The sequence below is a fragment of the Platichthys flesus genome, chromosome 2 (genome assembly GCF_949316205.1).
Source record: "Platichthys flesus chromosome 2, fPlaFle2.1, whole genome shotgun sequence".
Lineage (NCBI taxonomy): Eukaryota > Metazoa > Chordata > Actinopteri > Pleuronectiformes > Pleuronectidae > Platichthys > Platichthys flesus.
The window spans coordinates 28,221,947-28,238,509 of record NC_084946.1 but is presented as its reverse complement, the minus strand read 5'-3'; the positions used below and the strand labels follow the sequence as shown (position 1 = coordinate 28,238,509).

Below are 16,563 nucleotides of genomic sequence, written 5' to 3'. Positions count from 1 at the left end.
GCTTACAACTCTAAGACGTAGATCCCAGCAGCTTAACTGCAGCACTTAATACAATTATAATCATCGTGGATCAGAAAGTAAATACGTTTATTTTCCTCTTTTCAACATAACAGTGATGAAAGATACAGATCACAACTTTTAAACTAAAGGTTTTATTCTTTCCTGAACTTTCATATCGCTGAGTTTCTGTTTAAGGCTCTTTTACTATGTTGCATCTTTCTTAACACTTAACATGCAGATGGGGGTTGTTCACATTAATCAAATAAACAAAAAAATTTTAACTTTTTTTTAAAATTAAAACTGAAAATGTTAAAATGTCCATGTCTGATATTCTCATGATTTTATGATATCATTACTTCTTGAGGTGGTGATTTTAAGATTCAATAAATTAAAGTGTAAGAAGACATAACGTGAAGCTCTGCAGATTTACCACATGTCCGTCATAAAATGTATTTTTATACTCAATAATTTTGGAAAATATACATTTAAACAGTGATTTTTGTTTTATTTACTGTATCTGAACTCTTTCTATAAAAAAAAAGTCACATGATAATGAAACATCATCCAGGATCTAGCTCATGTCCATGCACTCTGCTCCGCTCCCGCCCTCCCCCCCCTGGACGCTCTGGTAAATAGAAGCCATGTCGGCGTTGGTTCGGATCTGGTTGGCGAAGTCGGCCATGCTGGGGCTCCTCTCCACGTCGGGCACGGCCAGCAGGGCGGCGACAGCGCGCATGGCCGAGCGGCGCAGCTCCTCCTGCTTCTCAAACTCCTGCTTCACGGAACCGGCCTTCACCTGCAGGGGGCGCCACGTCACAGAGATGAGGAAAAAAACACACTTATGGACGTGATGGTGTGTGTGTGTGTGTGTGTGTGTGTGTGTGTGTGTGTGTGTGTGTGTGTGTGTGTGTGTGTGTGTGTGTGTACCTTGGTGGTGCAGGTAGCTTTAAGTGGCTCCACCAGTCTGTCCAGTCGTTGAAGAACAGCAGCAGGACACAGTGACGCGAGTCTGGCCAACATCAGGAAGGTCAGCATCTACACACACACACACACACACACACACACACACACACGCACACACACACACACACACACACACACACACACACACACAAACTGAATTTTACAGATTACAGATACCTGCTGCATTGGACAATAGTGCCATCTACTGGACTATAATAATTTTTAAAAAAAATCTAATACCCCAACACATCTGTGTCTAAATAAAAAATTGAAGATGAGAAATAGATTTAAAAACACATCAAATGTCACCTCGGCACACCACCCACCCTGATGTCATAGTGGTCTTTGAGTCCTTCTTCTACATGATCCAGGAACTGCAGGACGTCCAGCCCCTCCAGGCAGCTGTCCAGCAGAGTGTACATACACTCGAACGCTGCTTTACGAACGTCCAGACCGTCGTCCACCGTGTGTTTGAACGGACCCATCTCCACCTGCAGGGAGACATCATTTAACACGCCCGCATTAAGAGAGAAACCCCGCTAACAGCTTCCTCAGCCTCCCCACCGGACAACCCACTTCTCTGATGAGGTCCTTCCTGATCTGCGTCTCCTTGTAGAGGTGAGGCAGCACAGTTCCCAGCAGGCCGCGGATCAGGGACGGTTTGTTATGAGCTGCGGAGTTAAACATCACCAAAGCCACGCGGCGCACGTTGAGGTCTTCATCCTGCAGCGTCTTGAGGAAGTCGCCTGAAGAGAGATGGTGTCAGGGTTAACCAACAGACATGATGTGTGTGAGTATAAAGTTGTATATCAGTTGGAAGGCTGAACTCTTAAACAGCAGGGCAGACTAAGGTCTGCTTACCAGGTGAGGATGGTAAAAACTTTATGGACAACGAGGCCATGTGAGGAGGTTTGAGTCCTCCTTTAGTAGCCGCATTTCTTCCCCACTTTCTCGTACACTTTTACCCTTTAATGTTTAAATGTCTGATTTCTAAATGCTTAATATCAGATTATTACCTTTAAAAAAATGTTATGGATGTTTTAACTGCCCACTGTCGAAGGAAGGATTTCTCTGGTTCTGCCAACTGTCAGAGTAACTGTGACAGTTAGAGTTAGTTACAACTCTCAGAACTAGGATCAGGTTTAGGTTTATCTTAAATCTCGGAGTTCATCGACAATCATCCGAGGCTGAACTAGCCTCTGAGGGCAACGTTCCTCCGTTCATTGTTAACAGTCCAACTGGTTCCAGTTATCACATGAGAGTGATACTTTTTGAAGGTGGTTTAGGTCAAGATGACATTTTGCTAATTTCTATTAAGAGCTAATATGAACACATTTCAGTCTATGTTCCACCTCTCACTCTCTCTCTCTCTCTCCACACAGATCGTTTCCATGTGGGCAACCAAAGCTCAAACATGATATGAGAACCAGAAGCTACCAGCCCTAAAATCTTCACTGACAGATTTTGTATCTTCACGTGAAGAATCTATTTGTCGATGTTTGTCCACAGTGAAAGGAAACTTACCGATGCAGTCTTTCAGCAGTGAATCTATGGGAGCAGGTTGGTCAACAATAGTGAACTTGATCGCTGTCACCACTGTGCTGCGAGCCAGTGCCGAACCTGTGAGGGGCCGAGGAAAGTGTTTTATATTTGACCTTTAACAGAAACATAGAAAATGAACAATAACATCTTATTTAATTCGCTAAAAAATGTGGTGCCATCCTCGTATTTGTTAAAAACTGCAAAAAAAACAACTGCACCACAATCTGACCATTAACTGTAGACCTATGTTTGGTTTGGACCAAAGTATTGAATGAATGGACAGACCATAGACTGTTAATAAAGATGGACGACATGACAGCTGCCAAAAGTGAAGCCAAAACATCTGGACCACCCCCTAGTGGCTGGCTGCAGTACAGGTCATCTAAACTTCCACATGATTCCACATGTCACTCTCTGAAATATTTTGGTTTCATTTGTGTCCAATGGGAGGAAATGGAGACACCATTGTTGTCCATCGTTATTGGGACAGACATATCGATTGATCACCAATACATGTGGGACCAGTTCACCTTCTCCTCCCTCACACACCGTACCAGCTCGAAGTTGCTGTTTCAATCGTGGTAACAGATGTGCAGGGTCGACCAACGTCAGTTTCCCCAGACACTCGGCCACCAGGTTCCTGGTCCCCTCCTCCGGACACTGGCAGTTCTGAATCAGCAAAGCCCAGATAGACTCCACATGGGGCGAGAGACTAGAGGCTGGACAGGCACTGGACAGAGAGACAGAGAGGGAGAGAGAGAGAGAGAGAGAGAGACTTTTTCAAATAGAGAGTTTCATGACAAAATACATTTATTTTATCAACTTTACAACAGTGCAACAGAGGAAAAACCTTAATTCCCACTCAAAAAAATACGAATTCAAAAATGTGTCATGTCACAGACACACAGGATAGACACCTGATGACTTCTTTGAGCGAGTGGAGCAGCAGGTATTGTCTCCGCGGCTGAGTGGAGATCTCCTTCAGGAGGAAGGGCAGGTAGTCGCCCAGGCTGCCGACTGCCATGCTGCCCAAAGCACAGGAGGCTGCTGTCTTCACCTGGAATGATGATCCCACCATAAAACATCAGGGTTATCCGTACCAGTAGAAACCATTCCATGCAGAGGTGAAGGAGGGTGTGGGCATCTGACCTCCTCACTGGTGGAGGTGAAGGCCTGCAGGATGACTCCCTGCACCTCCTTACTTCCTCCCAGACTGCCGCTCCTCCCCACCTCCCCGAGACTCAGCAGGGCCAGGACACGAGCAGACTCAAGGGATCCAGGGTTCTTCACCTGAGGAGGAGAGAATAACTGAGACCTGAGCAGAGACAACAGGGACGGAGCAGAGACGACCAGAGGAGCTGTGAGCGACGCACCTCCTGGATGAGGCCGGACACGGTGCCCGGTGACTCCTTGGGGCAGGCGGAGGTCAGAGCAGCCACACAGCGAGCGACAGAGTGGTACGACTGTCTGTGGATGACGCCTCCGTCTGCTGAGGCCGGGGAGCTGTGAAAGGGCTCGGTGAGAGACCTCAGCAACTGACTGGAGGGGAGGAGAGGAGAGGAGGATGAGGAGGAGGAGAGGGGAGGAGGAGAGGAGAGGAGAGGAGAGGAGAGGAGAGGAGAGGAGAGGAGAGGAGAGGAGAGGAGAGGAGGAGGAGAAGAGATTTTAGATTTAGATGGGAGGAAGCTGAAGAAAATCCCCACAGACATGAGAAGAACATGCAATGTCTCCAGGCCACCTGGGATTCAAACCTAGTTCCATGATGAGGATTATTGTAACAGAGCTGCTTCAGTGTAAACAGGTTATGAATATATTCACAGATTAAAACAGTAACTTGGTCTCCAGAGCTCATCTCTACAGTAATCAGTTGTATATTCAATTTCTACCTTTACAAACTTGAGATTAGATGAATGAGCTGAAACAGTAGTTTTTTGTAAAGTCTCCAAACGGATTCTAATCAGTGGTGTGGGATTTGAAAAAAGTTCTTTAAAGCAATCGTTTAAAAGCCTGAGGGAAACTGGATTTTTGCACACTTTAAACTAAAGACCCACAAACATTAACAATTATCATCAGATCCAAAAAAAAAACTTTTCCCAACAGAAAGCTGCTGAGCATTTCACCTAATGTTCTATTGGGATGTTAACTGGTGGGACTCTTCCTGTCCTACCTGTAGCCCATGTTGCTGGTTTTGCACAGAACCAGCGCCTGGATGAAGTCCAGGACGGCTGCGAGAGCGCCGCCCTGCAGGAGAGGAGAGTGGACGAGCCCGAAGACGCCCGGCAGCACGGAGGAGCTGATCTTAGCCAGAGAGGACGGACAGGCTCGGGCCATGCAGGTCAGCAAGGTGATGGACACCTGAACAGAGACACTTCACACTGTTAATACATCACGTTCATATTATTTGCAAAGCACTTGAGGAAACAGAAAACCTCAAGTGTGATCCAGATTACATAGAAATCCAGGAAATAAAGTTTTGCTTAAGAGGTCAGAGGTCGCCCTAAGCTTCTCACGCAGAAACTACAGGATGAATTTCCATTCCACCTAGAAGACGGATCAAACATGGGTCAGGGAAGAACTTATTACATTTTGGTGTGGATCCAGATCAGAGGACGGATTCTTTAAGCATTTTAGTTGATTTTCTCCGATAATTCATGATCTCGAAGAAAATAATTCACCATGTTTAGAGGACTGATATCTTTGAGTGTGATTTGGGGCAGCTTGATTGAATTACAGGAGATTTCTCGAGGTTCTAGTTTAAGAACGACCCCTGCATGTGAATCGTCCCACAGCCGATCACCATAAGACAAATGTTCTTAGCATGCAAGTCCTTGTTGATACAGATGTGGTTCCATGTTTTTCTCCCGACCTGAGACACATGCATGTCGCCCTCATCCACCAGAGCAGGGAGTTCACTGAGAACAGGCTCCAGGGCCGCAGGTTCGATGCTGGCGGCGTGATGAGTCACCAGCGCGGTGAGACAGGCCAGAGAGCCGAGCTTCAGCGTCCGCTGGTTCTTCCTCAGAAACGAGCCCAGCACCGACAGGGCCTCTGGCAGGATGGACGACAGGTCGACCTGGAGCACAGGGAGGGAAGTGACCTCATGACTCCAGCTCAACGGCAAAATAAAAGTCAAAGGAAAAACAACTTTTAAATAACAAGCTCAACCTTTATCGGAGAGGCAGCGATGAGGGTGATGGTGCGAACTGCCGTCAGTCTTGTGATCTCATTCTTTAACCTCTCCAGAAAAATCATCAGAACGCCCTGCAGCTCCGCCCCCAGGTGGTCGCCAAGATGACACACCATGTGACCCATACAGGAAATAGCCCTCTCTTTCACTTCCTGGTCGATGTCTGTCGCTTGGAGCCTCTTCAGCGTCACAGAAAACACCTAAGAACAAGAATAAGTGATAAGAATAAGAACAAGAACAAGAACAAGAACAAGAACAAGAACAAGAACAAGAACAAGAACAAGAACAAGAACAAAAATAAGAATAAGGAAGAATCCGAATCCGAATAAGAATAGGAATAAGGAATAAGGAATAAGGAATAAGGAATAAGGAATATGAATAAGAATAAGAGGAAGCAGGCCGGTGAGCCCTCGTACCTCTCTGACAAACGGTTTGGCATCGAACCCTGTGGCGGCGCTCTGTCCGTGCGGCCTCATCACCCTGACGAGCTGCTGAGTGACCAGCAGGGCCTCCGACGTGATCTTGTAGAAAGTGTCTTCTACACACGCCACCACCGGGGGCAGTAGCACCTGCAGACAGGACAGCGGAGGCGTGACGATAAAAATAAACACAGCTGACAGCGGAGGTCATGCTTTTGTTTTTTTGTTTTGTTTTTTAAAACCTTGTCGTCTCCTGATTATTGTCAGAAAAGGTCGAGTGAGTGTGATTTGGTTTGATTTCATTATGTCCTGCAACGAATGGACAGAACCTGCATGTGGGGCTGAAAGGCTTGAGGAGGGTGACAGAGGAGGAGGACGTGGAAGAAGGAGAGGGCATCGATCCTCATGGTGGAGGAGGTGGACTTGTCTGTCAGGGAGAAGACTATACCTGGAGTCGAGGAGGACGGAGGAGGAAGGAGGGATGGAGGGGGGGGAGAATAATAAGAATTGAAAGGAGAGAGTGGAGTAAAGAGAAACATTAAGATGAGTAAAGGCTCATTTATGCTGCATTTACATGGGGGCCCACGTACCTCCCTGAGTCCGGATCAATGGTTAAGTACCAGTTCCACCACAGAGCACAGATAGAGGGCTACGATCCTTTCTGTGTGTGTGTGTGTGTGAGTGTGTGTGTGTGTGTGTGTGTGTGTGTGTACCTGGTATTAGAGCAGGTATGTGTTGTTCCAGGGCTCCAGGCACAGTGTGACTGAGCTCTGTGAGGAGACCGAAGCAGCCCTGTCGAGATTTAATGCTCTTCTCCTTCAGCTGCCTGTGGAGAGTCTTCACTATCAGAGGCACCTGAACACACACACACACATACACACACACACGCAGACACACACAGACACACACACACACACACACACACACACACACCTTAGGAAAATGTTTGCTGACGTTATAAAGTGAGAAGTACAGTAATTATCTCAGGCACTTCCACATTGGCTTTACTTTCTGGACCCGGAGTCTACGTCTATTTTATTATATAATTTTATATATTTTTAGTTTTAATTTTAATATTTAGAAGTAATAAGAGGAAAACTTTTAATTACTGACCTCCTAACATTACAAAAAACTGTAAAAACTTAATGTTTTGTGTTTTTAATATATTTCAGAATCCTCCAACTTTCCAGTTATTTCCAGGCGCATGTGAAATTATGGAGTCAACTAGTGGAGTCGCCCTCTGCTGGTTGTTCAGGAGAACACAGGTATCAGGCACTTCTGCATTGGCTTCACTTTCCGGAGTTTATGTCCATTTTCTGTTAGAGACATCCTTTAAATGTAGGTTATTGAATCAGCACTGGTCCTGAATGGTTCCCTACCTGCTCCTTCAGCACAGCGACCGCCGGCTCCTCCTCCTGCTCCTCTCTGGACCCTGGGTCTGAGGAGGCCCTGAGGAGGCCGCGGGGACTCGAACCCACTCGCGTTTGTCTCAGCAGCGTTGAAAAGGCAGCGAAGACGTCCGCCCTCACGTTCTCCTCGCGCTCCTTGAAGCGGGCGAGCAGGGCCGGGCAGACGGAGGAGTAGAAGGAGAGGAGGAGGTCCCGGCGCGAGCTGATCAGCGCCTCCAGACACTTGATGGAGGAGCGTCGCACCTTCCAGCTCATGTCGTCGTCGTCGCTGTACTCGTCGTCTGATTCTGGACGAAACCACGAGATCAAACAACATTCTTAATAATATCAATAACAACAAAAAACTAGATCAATTATCTGAGACATCACACAAACATAATACAACGACTTGCTTATTCTAATTTCAGCGCAACAGATGTTCGGTTTATTTTAAATATAAGGAGAAACACTCTGAACAAATGCATTATGGGTACTAATAACAGACATGTTGGCCTCAGTATGAGACTGGCTCCTGATTGGTCGAGTGTGTGTGTGTTTCTGTTCCCACTTCACACAGGGAACAGAAAACAGAAGCTTTCACACAGACCTTCGTCCAGTCCGTCCTCGATGTCCATGCTGTCTTCCTCGTCCTGCTCATCATCGTCATAGTTGTAGTTCGGGTCAAAGGTCATGAACTGGAGACACAGCTTAGTCACCGTGGCAACGTGGGGTGACATCTCCTTTGGACACCTGGAGACCAGGGGACACGAGAAGGAAACAAGGGTGTGTGTGTGTGTGTGTGAGTGTGTGTGTGTGTGTGTGTGTGTGTGTGTGTGTGTGTGTGTGTGTGTGTGTGTGTGTGTGTGTGTGTGTGTACCTGCGTAGAAAGGCTTCGAAGGCCTGGAAACAATACTCTCTCAGCTCGTCATCCTCATCACCGGTGAACTTAACAACCATAGGGATCAGTTTCTCTAAATGTTCACCTGAAGAGCACACACACACACACACACACACACACACACACACACATTATCCAGTGTATTTAGTTGATTTATGTATCTAATTTTCCAGTGAACATGAGTATAACATGTTAAACTCATGTTCTCTCACACGCAGGAACACGTCTCACCCACTCGATGGCCGCCCTGGCGACTGATGGTTGCCAGGCACTGGATGTAGGTCCTGGTCACGGAGGTGGGCGGAGCCTTGTTCAGCTCCGTCAGCAGGTGTTTTGTGAGCTGGGAGAAGAGGGCGGGGCTGCAGCAGGGCACCAGGTGACCCAGAGCCAAGATGGAGCGCTTCCTGACCGCCATCCTGGGGCTGGTCAACTGAGGACGGGTGACAGAGGAGTTACAGGAAGGGAGGTGGAAGGAGGCAGCGAGAGATGGATGACAAAATAAAATAAAGAAGACAAAAAGAAGATTAGAAGTGTTGGATTATTACAAATAATAAAACCTGGTTTCCAGATCATGCTTGACATGTAAATATGTTGGATCATAAATTATTACAGGTGATGATGAGGGTTTATTTCCCTCCTGAAATCGGTATAAGCATTATCTGAAACCAATCAATAATCAGTCAGACTCTTAATTACCTCTGTAACACTCAAATGTTATTATTGCTGTTATTAATAAACCTTGTTCACATATTTTGAAGTGGCAGTCTGAGGGTTTCTAACCTGAGGGAGGAGGCTGGAGAGGAGAGAGCTGTGGAAACTGACCAGAGCACCACTCAGCCTGGAGGAAGAATAAAAACACAACTTTCTATTCACTCTCACACAGAAAACTCTAATATTTATTTATTTTTATATTTGAAGGCAACAGAAGAAGAAAGAATTCAGATGATCGACATTATATACACCTTTCACTGAAGTGGTTTGTATAGAAATTGAAAAAGTAGAAATACCGTTTGTACATAAAAACAAAGACATGTTGTGATGTGCAGGCGACACAATGTGTAGAGTGGGAGAAAAAACCCAGAGCAGTATTTTATTTTTCATTTCTAATGGTATAAAGTCTGACTGTGTCCCAATGAGATGAGTAATTAAACAAACGGATTGAAGACCTTCGGCTGTTCCCGTGGACAAAGTGTTTCATCGTTACCTTCCCAACATGTCCGACAGGATGTCCAGAGCCTCGAGCTGAACCGACACGTCTTCCTGTTTCCCCATGGCCCCGATCAGCTGGGAGGTGATCTTCTTACAAACACTGGTCGTCAGAGTCAAACCTGGAAACACACACAACAAGAAGCTGGAGGCTGATTTAAAAAGTTAAGAGATGGATGAAATGTAGGTTTGTGAATTCAAACAGCCCGATGGAGGCCGGAGAGGACTGTGATTGGTCGGTTTGAGCCCTCACCTGATGACGACAGCGGCAGCTCGGCGATCACCGTCTTCAGTCCCATGCTGGAAATGTCTCTGAGCTGCTCCTTGTCCGACAACATGTTGGAACACAGAGTGTCCACCATCGTCTCCACCTGAGGCTCCTTCACTTTACTCACCAGAGGGGCCAGGCTGAAAATCAAACGCACCTGTAATGAACTGCATCTATCACTTGTTGGAATAGAAAATAAAGCATTTGAGTCACAATAAATGTAAATCAGTTTTTACCATTTCACTGCCAGGTTCTGCACCTCTCCGTTCTTGTCCTCCAGCAGTTTGAGCAGCATCGTCACCACCTTCCTCTCGCTGTCCTCGTCCAGCTTGATGCTGTCCTTCTGCAGCTCCAGCATCAGGTCGTTAGTGGCCATGAACCTGGACACACACACACACACACACACACAGACACACACACACACATAGAGGGATTGATGAGTTGAAACTAGACAGATTTCCTATCTGAAAAAAAGTGTTAAATAGAAACAATCAGGATAATAATGATAATAACAACAATAACTTTATTTATACAGCACCTTTTCTAAACAAGGCTCCAAACTGCTTCACCAAATACAGGGTTAAATAAATAAATATAAACAATAAAGGTCAATCTGATATGGCAGTGTTATGAAAGATGTGGCCACTCAGCAGATCAGACATTCAGAAACTCGCAGGCAACAGAGTTAAAAACTGTCCCCTTTAAGAAACTACATACAATTTTGTTGCAAGTAAAAGTACCACAACACAGTACAATATCAAATCAAATTCTTTTTAAGTCAAAATAAGTTTTGAGCAGTGATTTAAAGCTATAACAATGTCAGTTGATCAGACTGTGGCATGAAAATACTAATAAATAATAATGGAATGAATGAAACAGTTGCAAATTGAATTTCCTTACCAAAAATATACATTTGATATTATAGAAATGTGTTTTTTTGTGGTGAAATGACAGAAACACAAATGGGTGTCAAAGAATCTGCAGAATAATAGATTATAAAACAAATTCATTAGTTACATCATAGAATTAACGGAGATCAAATAGAATTGAACTGAGATATAGAAACAAACAAAAAATTCTGAACGTTTTCTTTGTAATAAAAATGACAGAAACATAAAGTGGTATAAAAATAAATAAAGGAAAGGTAAATATGAGTTATTTGTAGTATATGACAACAGGAGTGATGACAGGAGTCAGGAGTCAAAAGTGTCATCTCACTGTCAGACACACACACACACACTCATATACACACACAACCACACACACACACACTCAGTGTCTTACCTAAAGTCTTTGTCAGTTGACGTCATTTTCTCCAACAGGTTGGAGACGTGATAAGAAACATTCGACATCTTCAAAGTTTTTCTGTTTTATAATAATAAATAAAACTAAATCAAAGTGCAGCAACAGATTCAAGCTGACAACATGGCGACCGAGTGGAGGGTTCAGAGGCAGGGGACAGAGGATCAGTGCCCGGGGAGAGGAACCTGATACCGGGAGAGCCCAGACGAAAATAGACGGATAGGGAGGTTCGGGCCAATAGCGCCACCGTGTGGACGTAAACAGGGAGTGGAGGTCTGTTTGCTTCAAAGTTGCATAAATCAGTCAAATCTTCACAAATACATAAATGGGGTGAGATTTAATGTGTATCCTCCTTGCTTAATATTAAGGAGCATTTATACACCGACAATAGTAATAAGTAGATATATTGTTATTTATTGGAAGTGTGGTGCCTCTTTGATAAATTTAGTAAAAAAATAAATAATAATAACAATAACAAACAAATTGGATGATTTTTATATATCACATCTCAAAAAGAAAATGTTTAACATTGAAACCGTTTTATTAGATTTTTTCTAAGCTAAAATAAAAATGTTGGCAGGTGGGAACCTTTGTTCATAGTGTCTTGTTTCCTCCTGTCGAATCGGCTGTGGGACCGGGATCTGCACTTGTTGCCACGTCGGACTCACCGGGCGGTGAAGCTCAGTTCGTTTCGTTTAGGAGTCAAAACATTGGTGTTCGGTGTTTCCTGCGCAGACATGGTGAGTGTACCACCTTGGATTCGAACTAACAACCGTCGTCTCCCGCAGACGTGAGAGGGAAGCTAACCTGCTGGCGGACATGTTAGCCGCGGAGAGCTAACAACCGGAGTTACACTGCAATCTCCTGTGTGTGTTTAATCCTGATGTGTGGGTCTAATCCTGATATGTGTGTGTGTTTGTGTTTCCCAGGTTTCTGTCATCAACACGGTGGACACGTCGCACGAGGACATGATCGTAAGTTGTGTTTCCGGGGGTTGAAGCTAACGTTAGCCTGTTGCTACATGGACAGGTTTCATTAGGTGCACGTAGATGCTAACAGCCAAGCAGCACAGAGGTGTTGTAACAAGTGTTCACGTTGTTTGTCATTTCACATCAGGACGATATGAGCTGATTGATTTTGTTCATTTGTTATTAAAACAGTTGAGCTAACGAGTAGCTACCCTTTTCAAAATAAAAGTCCAATTATTGTTTGTAGTCTATGAGATTTGATGCTTTTATTCCTTGTAACTGTCCCGTTTTTGTGTAGATATGAACTGATCACATCCGCCTGAGTCTCCACAGACACAAATTACATTTATTAGAACAAATGTTTAATAGATCATCTTTGAATTGATCAGGATTGAAGTGAAATCACGAGTTGCCACTGAAATGTGAATGAGTTGATAGTTGTGTCGTCTCTTGTGTTTGTGGGATAATCAAATATATAACTGTTCCTGTTATTATAAACGTTCATTAGTCTTGTTTCTTCAGAATGAATTCTAGTGTTGACGTTTGCTTGTGTTCAGGAATAACGATGAATCAAACAAATCACAACCTTGATCCTGTTCATGTTACTTATGATGATGTCAGTGTTGCTGTCAATATAAAAGTATTTGGTTATGGTTGAATAATGAATACGATTGATAATTGATGTGTTTATTATGACACTTCATTGAGTTATGATGAGAATTATAAGGTGAACCTGCAGCTCGCTTGAGTTGAAGAAGCAGAAGCTTAAAGGAGTTTAAGAGAGTAAACTTTGTTCTTAGCTCCTCAGGACGACACAAACATCACTTTAGAGGAATCGTCATGTTGCTGGATGTGAAACTCAGTGGCCGCTGAACACAATGAGCCCTACACCCTCTCATTTGTTTCTCTGTGTTTCAGCACGATGCCCAGATGGATTACTACGGCACGCGACTGGCCACCTGTTCGTCCGATCGCACCGTGAAGATCTTCGATGTCAGAAACGGAGGTCAGATACTGGTGGCAGACCTCAGAGGGTAAGAAACCCAAGTTTGACAACTGATCTGGGAAACTAAATCTGAAAATATCCCTTTTTATAATTGAACTAATTTCCACTACAAATGTTCTTGAATCTGTGACACTGGATCCCCATGTAAGATAATAAAGTTTCACATGGAGGATTTTGAACTGAGTTGTTTACGTCTCTTTGTTTCTGTTGCAGCCACGAGGGGCCCGTGTGGCAGGTGGCCTGGGCTCACCCGATGTTTGGCAACATCCTGGCGTCTTGTTCCTACGACCGCAAAGTCATCGTGTGGAAGGAGGAGAACGGCGCCTGGGACAAGATGTACGAATACACCGGACATGAGTCATCAGGTCAGTAGATGTCCGGGAGGAATAACATCACACCTGAGCTCCTCCTTTCTTTTGTGTCTCAGTGCGGATTCCCCTGGACAGGTGCAGGTTTTCATTCAGTTTATCTTTCACTTCTGGTGTGTGTCCTCCCTTTGGAAACAGAGACTTTAGGATTTTGTCAGTAACATAGTGTTGGTGCTTCCGGGAGAATTAGACTCGTCAACAAAAGTAAATTCTAACCGTTGTGTCGTTCTCTTGAGACCTTTGTCCTCTTCTCAACTCCACTTGTGTGTCTGCAGTGAACTCTGTCTGCTGGGGTCCCTATGAGTTCGGTCTTATCTTGGCCTGCGGCAGCTCAGACGGAGCCATTTCCCTCCTCACATTTACTGGAGATCAGCAGTGGGACGTCAAGAAGATCAGCAACGCACACACTGTGAGTCTGACACACACTTTTGTGTAACGCCCAACTTTAATTTAATCAATGCATGTAATGAAATGTAGTTTTAAATGTTTAAATTCTCTGTATATGGTGTATATCAGTGCCCCGCTCTTTGTGTCTGATTCATCTTCACTCTATTTTCTATCCCATTTGCTTTGACGTGTCTTTATGAACTGGGCTGTAATCCTCCTGCAGATCGGCTGTAACGCAGTGAGCTGGGCTCCTGCTGTGGTTCCAGGCAGCCTCATCGATCAGCCGTCAGGACAGAAACCAAACTACGTCAAACGCTTTGTCTCCGGAGGCTGCGACAACCTGGTCAAACTCTGGAAGTATGTTTGTGTTCAGTGAACTGTTCAAGACGCACGATTTTAGTGACTTGGGACAATCAGAGTTACAGAGCAGAGTCACACGTTCTGTGCAGAATGTGCATTCCATATTCGATTTCAGGGTTTTTCAAGAAGCTTGTTTGGTAGTATCACTGATGTGGGTGTTGAACTCTTGGGAATAATCAAACCTCCTTTGTCGTTGGAAAAATAGAGATAAATTTAAATACAGAAATAAAAATCTGAAATATTCCGTAACGTGAGCGAGCCCAGTTTAACAGTCAGTTCCTACTGGTACATACATTAAAATGTTTTATAAAGCCAAGTTGCATTATGGGTAATGTAGGCACCAGCTCCAAACAAGGATGAAGAAGACACTGAAGAGATTTGAGTTGAGTCTTTGTGAGGGATGAATGTATTTTTAAGGAAACTTAACTTTCACTGTTTTCTTTTTACTCCGTGTCCTCGCCTGCAGAGAGGAGGACGGTCAGTGGAAGGAGGACCAGAAGCTGGAGGCCCACAGTGATTGGGTGAGAGACGTGGGCTGGGCTCCATCTATTGGACTTCCCACCAGCACCATCGCAAGTTGCTCCCAGGTGAGATGACAAAGATGTGTATCATTTAACAATGATGGTGGCTGAAAACAAAGCAAAGAAACAGTTTGAAAGATTAATCAGAGACACGTCCCTGATCCCTTTGTCCCGTCCTCCAGGACGGACGCGTGTTCATCTGGACGTGTGACGACCCGGCAGGAAACACCTGGACGACCAAACTGCTCCACAAGTTCAACGATGTGGTCTGGCACGTCAGCTGGTCCATCACTGGGAACATCCTGGCTGTTTCTGGAGGAGACAACAAGGTAGTTTATATAAAGTCGTACAGATTTTTACCCATCATGCAATAATTCAGAATTTGATTCATTGTGATTTTTTTTTTCCCGACCTGTTCTTTTGTAGGTGACGTTGTGGAAGGAGTCGATGGACGGTCAGTGGGCCTGTATCAGCGACGTCAGCAAGGGGCAGGGCGCCGTCTCCACCATCACAGACACACAACAGAACGAGCAGTGACACACACAACAACAACAGTTATCAACATGTCAGACATTTAAACAAACAACAAAATGTCCACAGCCAGTGAGTGAAGTTTTTAAGGCTTCAGAAGCAGCTGGACGCCTTTTGCCCCGTTTCTAAACTTCATCAGAAAGAAGAGAAACCACAGTTGAACCAATGTTTGTTTGTTTCTTTTCCTTTTGATGATGTTTTGGATGACTGATGATAATTACCTGAAGATTTGTATCAGATGCACATTACATTAAATCCATTCTACCCCCGCCTTCTCATCCCACGATGCTCTGCTCCTGAAACATTCCACCTCCACCGGCGGAGAACAGAAACCACCGAGAGGATCCCAGCATCCTCGGCAGCAGCTGTCCATCGTCTTTCACTATGTGTGTTTGTTATTTAATCCACAACAAGAAAACCACCAAATCTTTGCTCTGCTGTTCAACTGTAAAGCAGTTTTCTTTTCTTCGTTATATAAAATGTATTTGGTGAAAAACCAGATTCACTTCTGAGGCTGAAAACAGATTCTCATGTTCACACAGTGAGAAAACTCTGCCTGGTTTCTACGTGAGAAAAACTCAAACCTGAACTCCAGAGAATAAATAAAATCAATTATCAAGTGAACTGTTGACGAGTTTAGATTATTTTCATCACTTGTCAGAGGTTGATTGACAGGAAGCAGGTCGTCAACAGGTGTTCAAGTAAAACAAGTCCCGCCTTAATTCCTCAGCCATGGCAACCAGACCTGAATACATCAACATATTGCCATGACGACCACGAATGGAGCTTAATTATAACACTTTCTTTTCTTTCATTTTTGAAAATCAGAAACCAGTGATGTTTTTTTGCTTCATATTTGCTGTAATTAAATAACTTTAATGTTAAAACACGGTCTTGTTTCTTCTCTGTTGCGTCAGTCGTGATGTCGAACATAGAACTGCAGAGTTAAGATAAAAGACTTTAAGAGAAATCTTCACCCTCTCCGGCTCTGGACGTCAGGACTCTACGGGATGAAGACCTGCAACTTCCGGTCTGTGACAAGCAAAGCGTCGAACACTGGAGTGCTTTTACTTTGAGAGTGTAACTCCGTTTGTGACACAGACAGTTGAACATTGTTGTTCACAGCAGAATAAACAGAACATGAGCTTTCACACGAGTTTCAATGTTTATAAACATTGTGGATCAGCTGGTTCTTGTTTCTATAGTAATGAAGAGAAACTCTGTTTATATTATTATTATCTGTAACAGA

At 44.4% G+C, this 16,563-nt stretch overlaps 2 protein-coding genes across 2 annotated transcripts; one reads left to right on the top strand and one right to left on the bottom strand.

Moving 5' to 3' along the window:
* Positions 1-66: 66 nt before the first annotated feature.
* Positions 67-11,321, bottom strand: cand2 (cullin-associated and neddylation-dissociated 2 (putative)). The gene is made up of 24 exons (XM_062409625.1): positions 11,156-11,321; positions 10,108-10,251; positions 9,857-10,011; positions 9,602-9,725; positions 9,178-9,235; positions 8,629-8,827; positions 8,377-8,482; positions 8,107-8,249; positions 7,491-7,807; positions 6,825-6,966; positions 6,441-6,559; positions 6,109-6,261; positions 5,671-5,892; positions 5,372-5,578; positions 4,673-4,860; positions 3,879-4,044; positions 3,655-3,795; positions 3,423-3,562; positions 3,060-3,235; positions 2,488-2,583; positions 1,540-1,709; positions 1,290-1,454; positions 928-1,035; positions 67-796 (listed from the first exon to the last, which is right to left on the bottom strand). Exons 1-24 carry the CDS (start codon positions 11,221-11,223, stop codon positions 572-574), a joined length of 3,732 nt encoding a protein of 1,243 aa, XP_062265609.1. The 5' UTR covers positions 11,224-11,321; the 3' UTR covers positions 67-571.
* Positions 11,322-11,795: 474 nt separating this feature from the next.
* Positions 11,796-16,201, top strand: sec13 (SEC13 homolog, nuclear pore and COPII coat complex component). The gene is made up of 9 exons (XM_062410593.1): positions 11,796-11,913; positions 12,103-12,147; positions 13,060-13,175; positions 13,361-13,512; positions 13,791-13,924; positions 14,126-14,259; positions 14,729-14,849; positions 14,966-15,112; positions 15,210-16,201. Exons 1-9 carry the CDS (start codon positions 11,911-11,913, stop codon positions 15,318-15,320), a joined length of 963 nt encoding a protein of 320 aa, XP_062266577.1. The 5' UTR covers positions 11,796-11,910; the 3' UTR covers positions 15,321-16,201.
* The last annotated feature ends 362 nt before the right edge of the window (positions 16,202-16,563 follow it).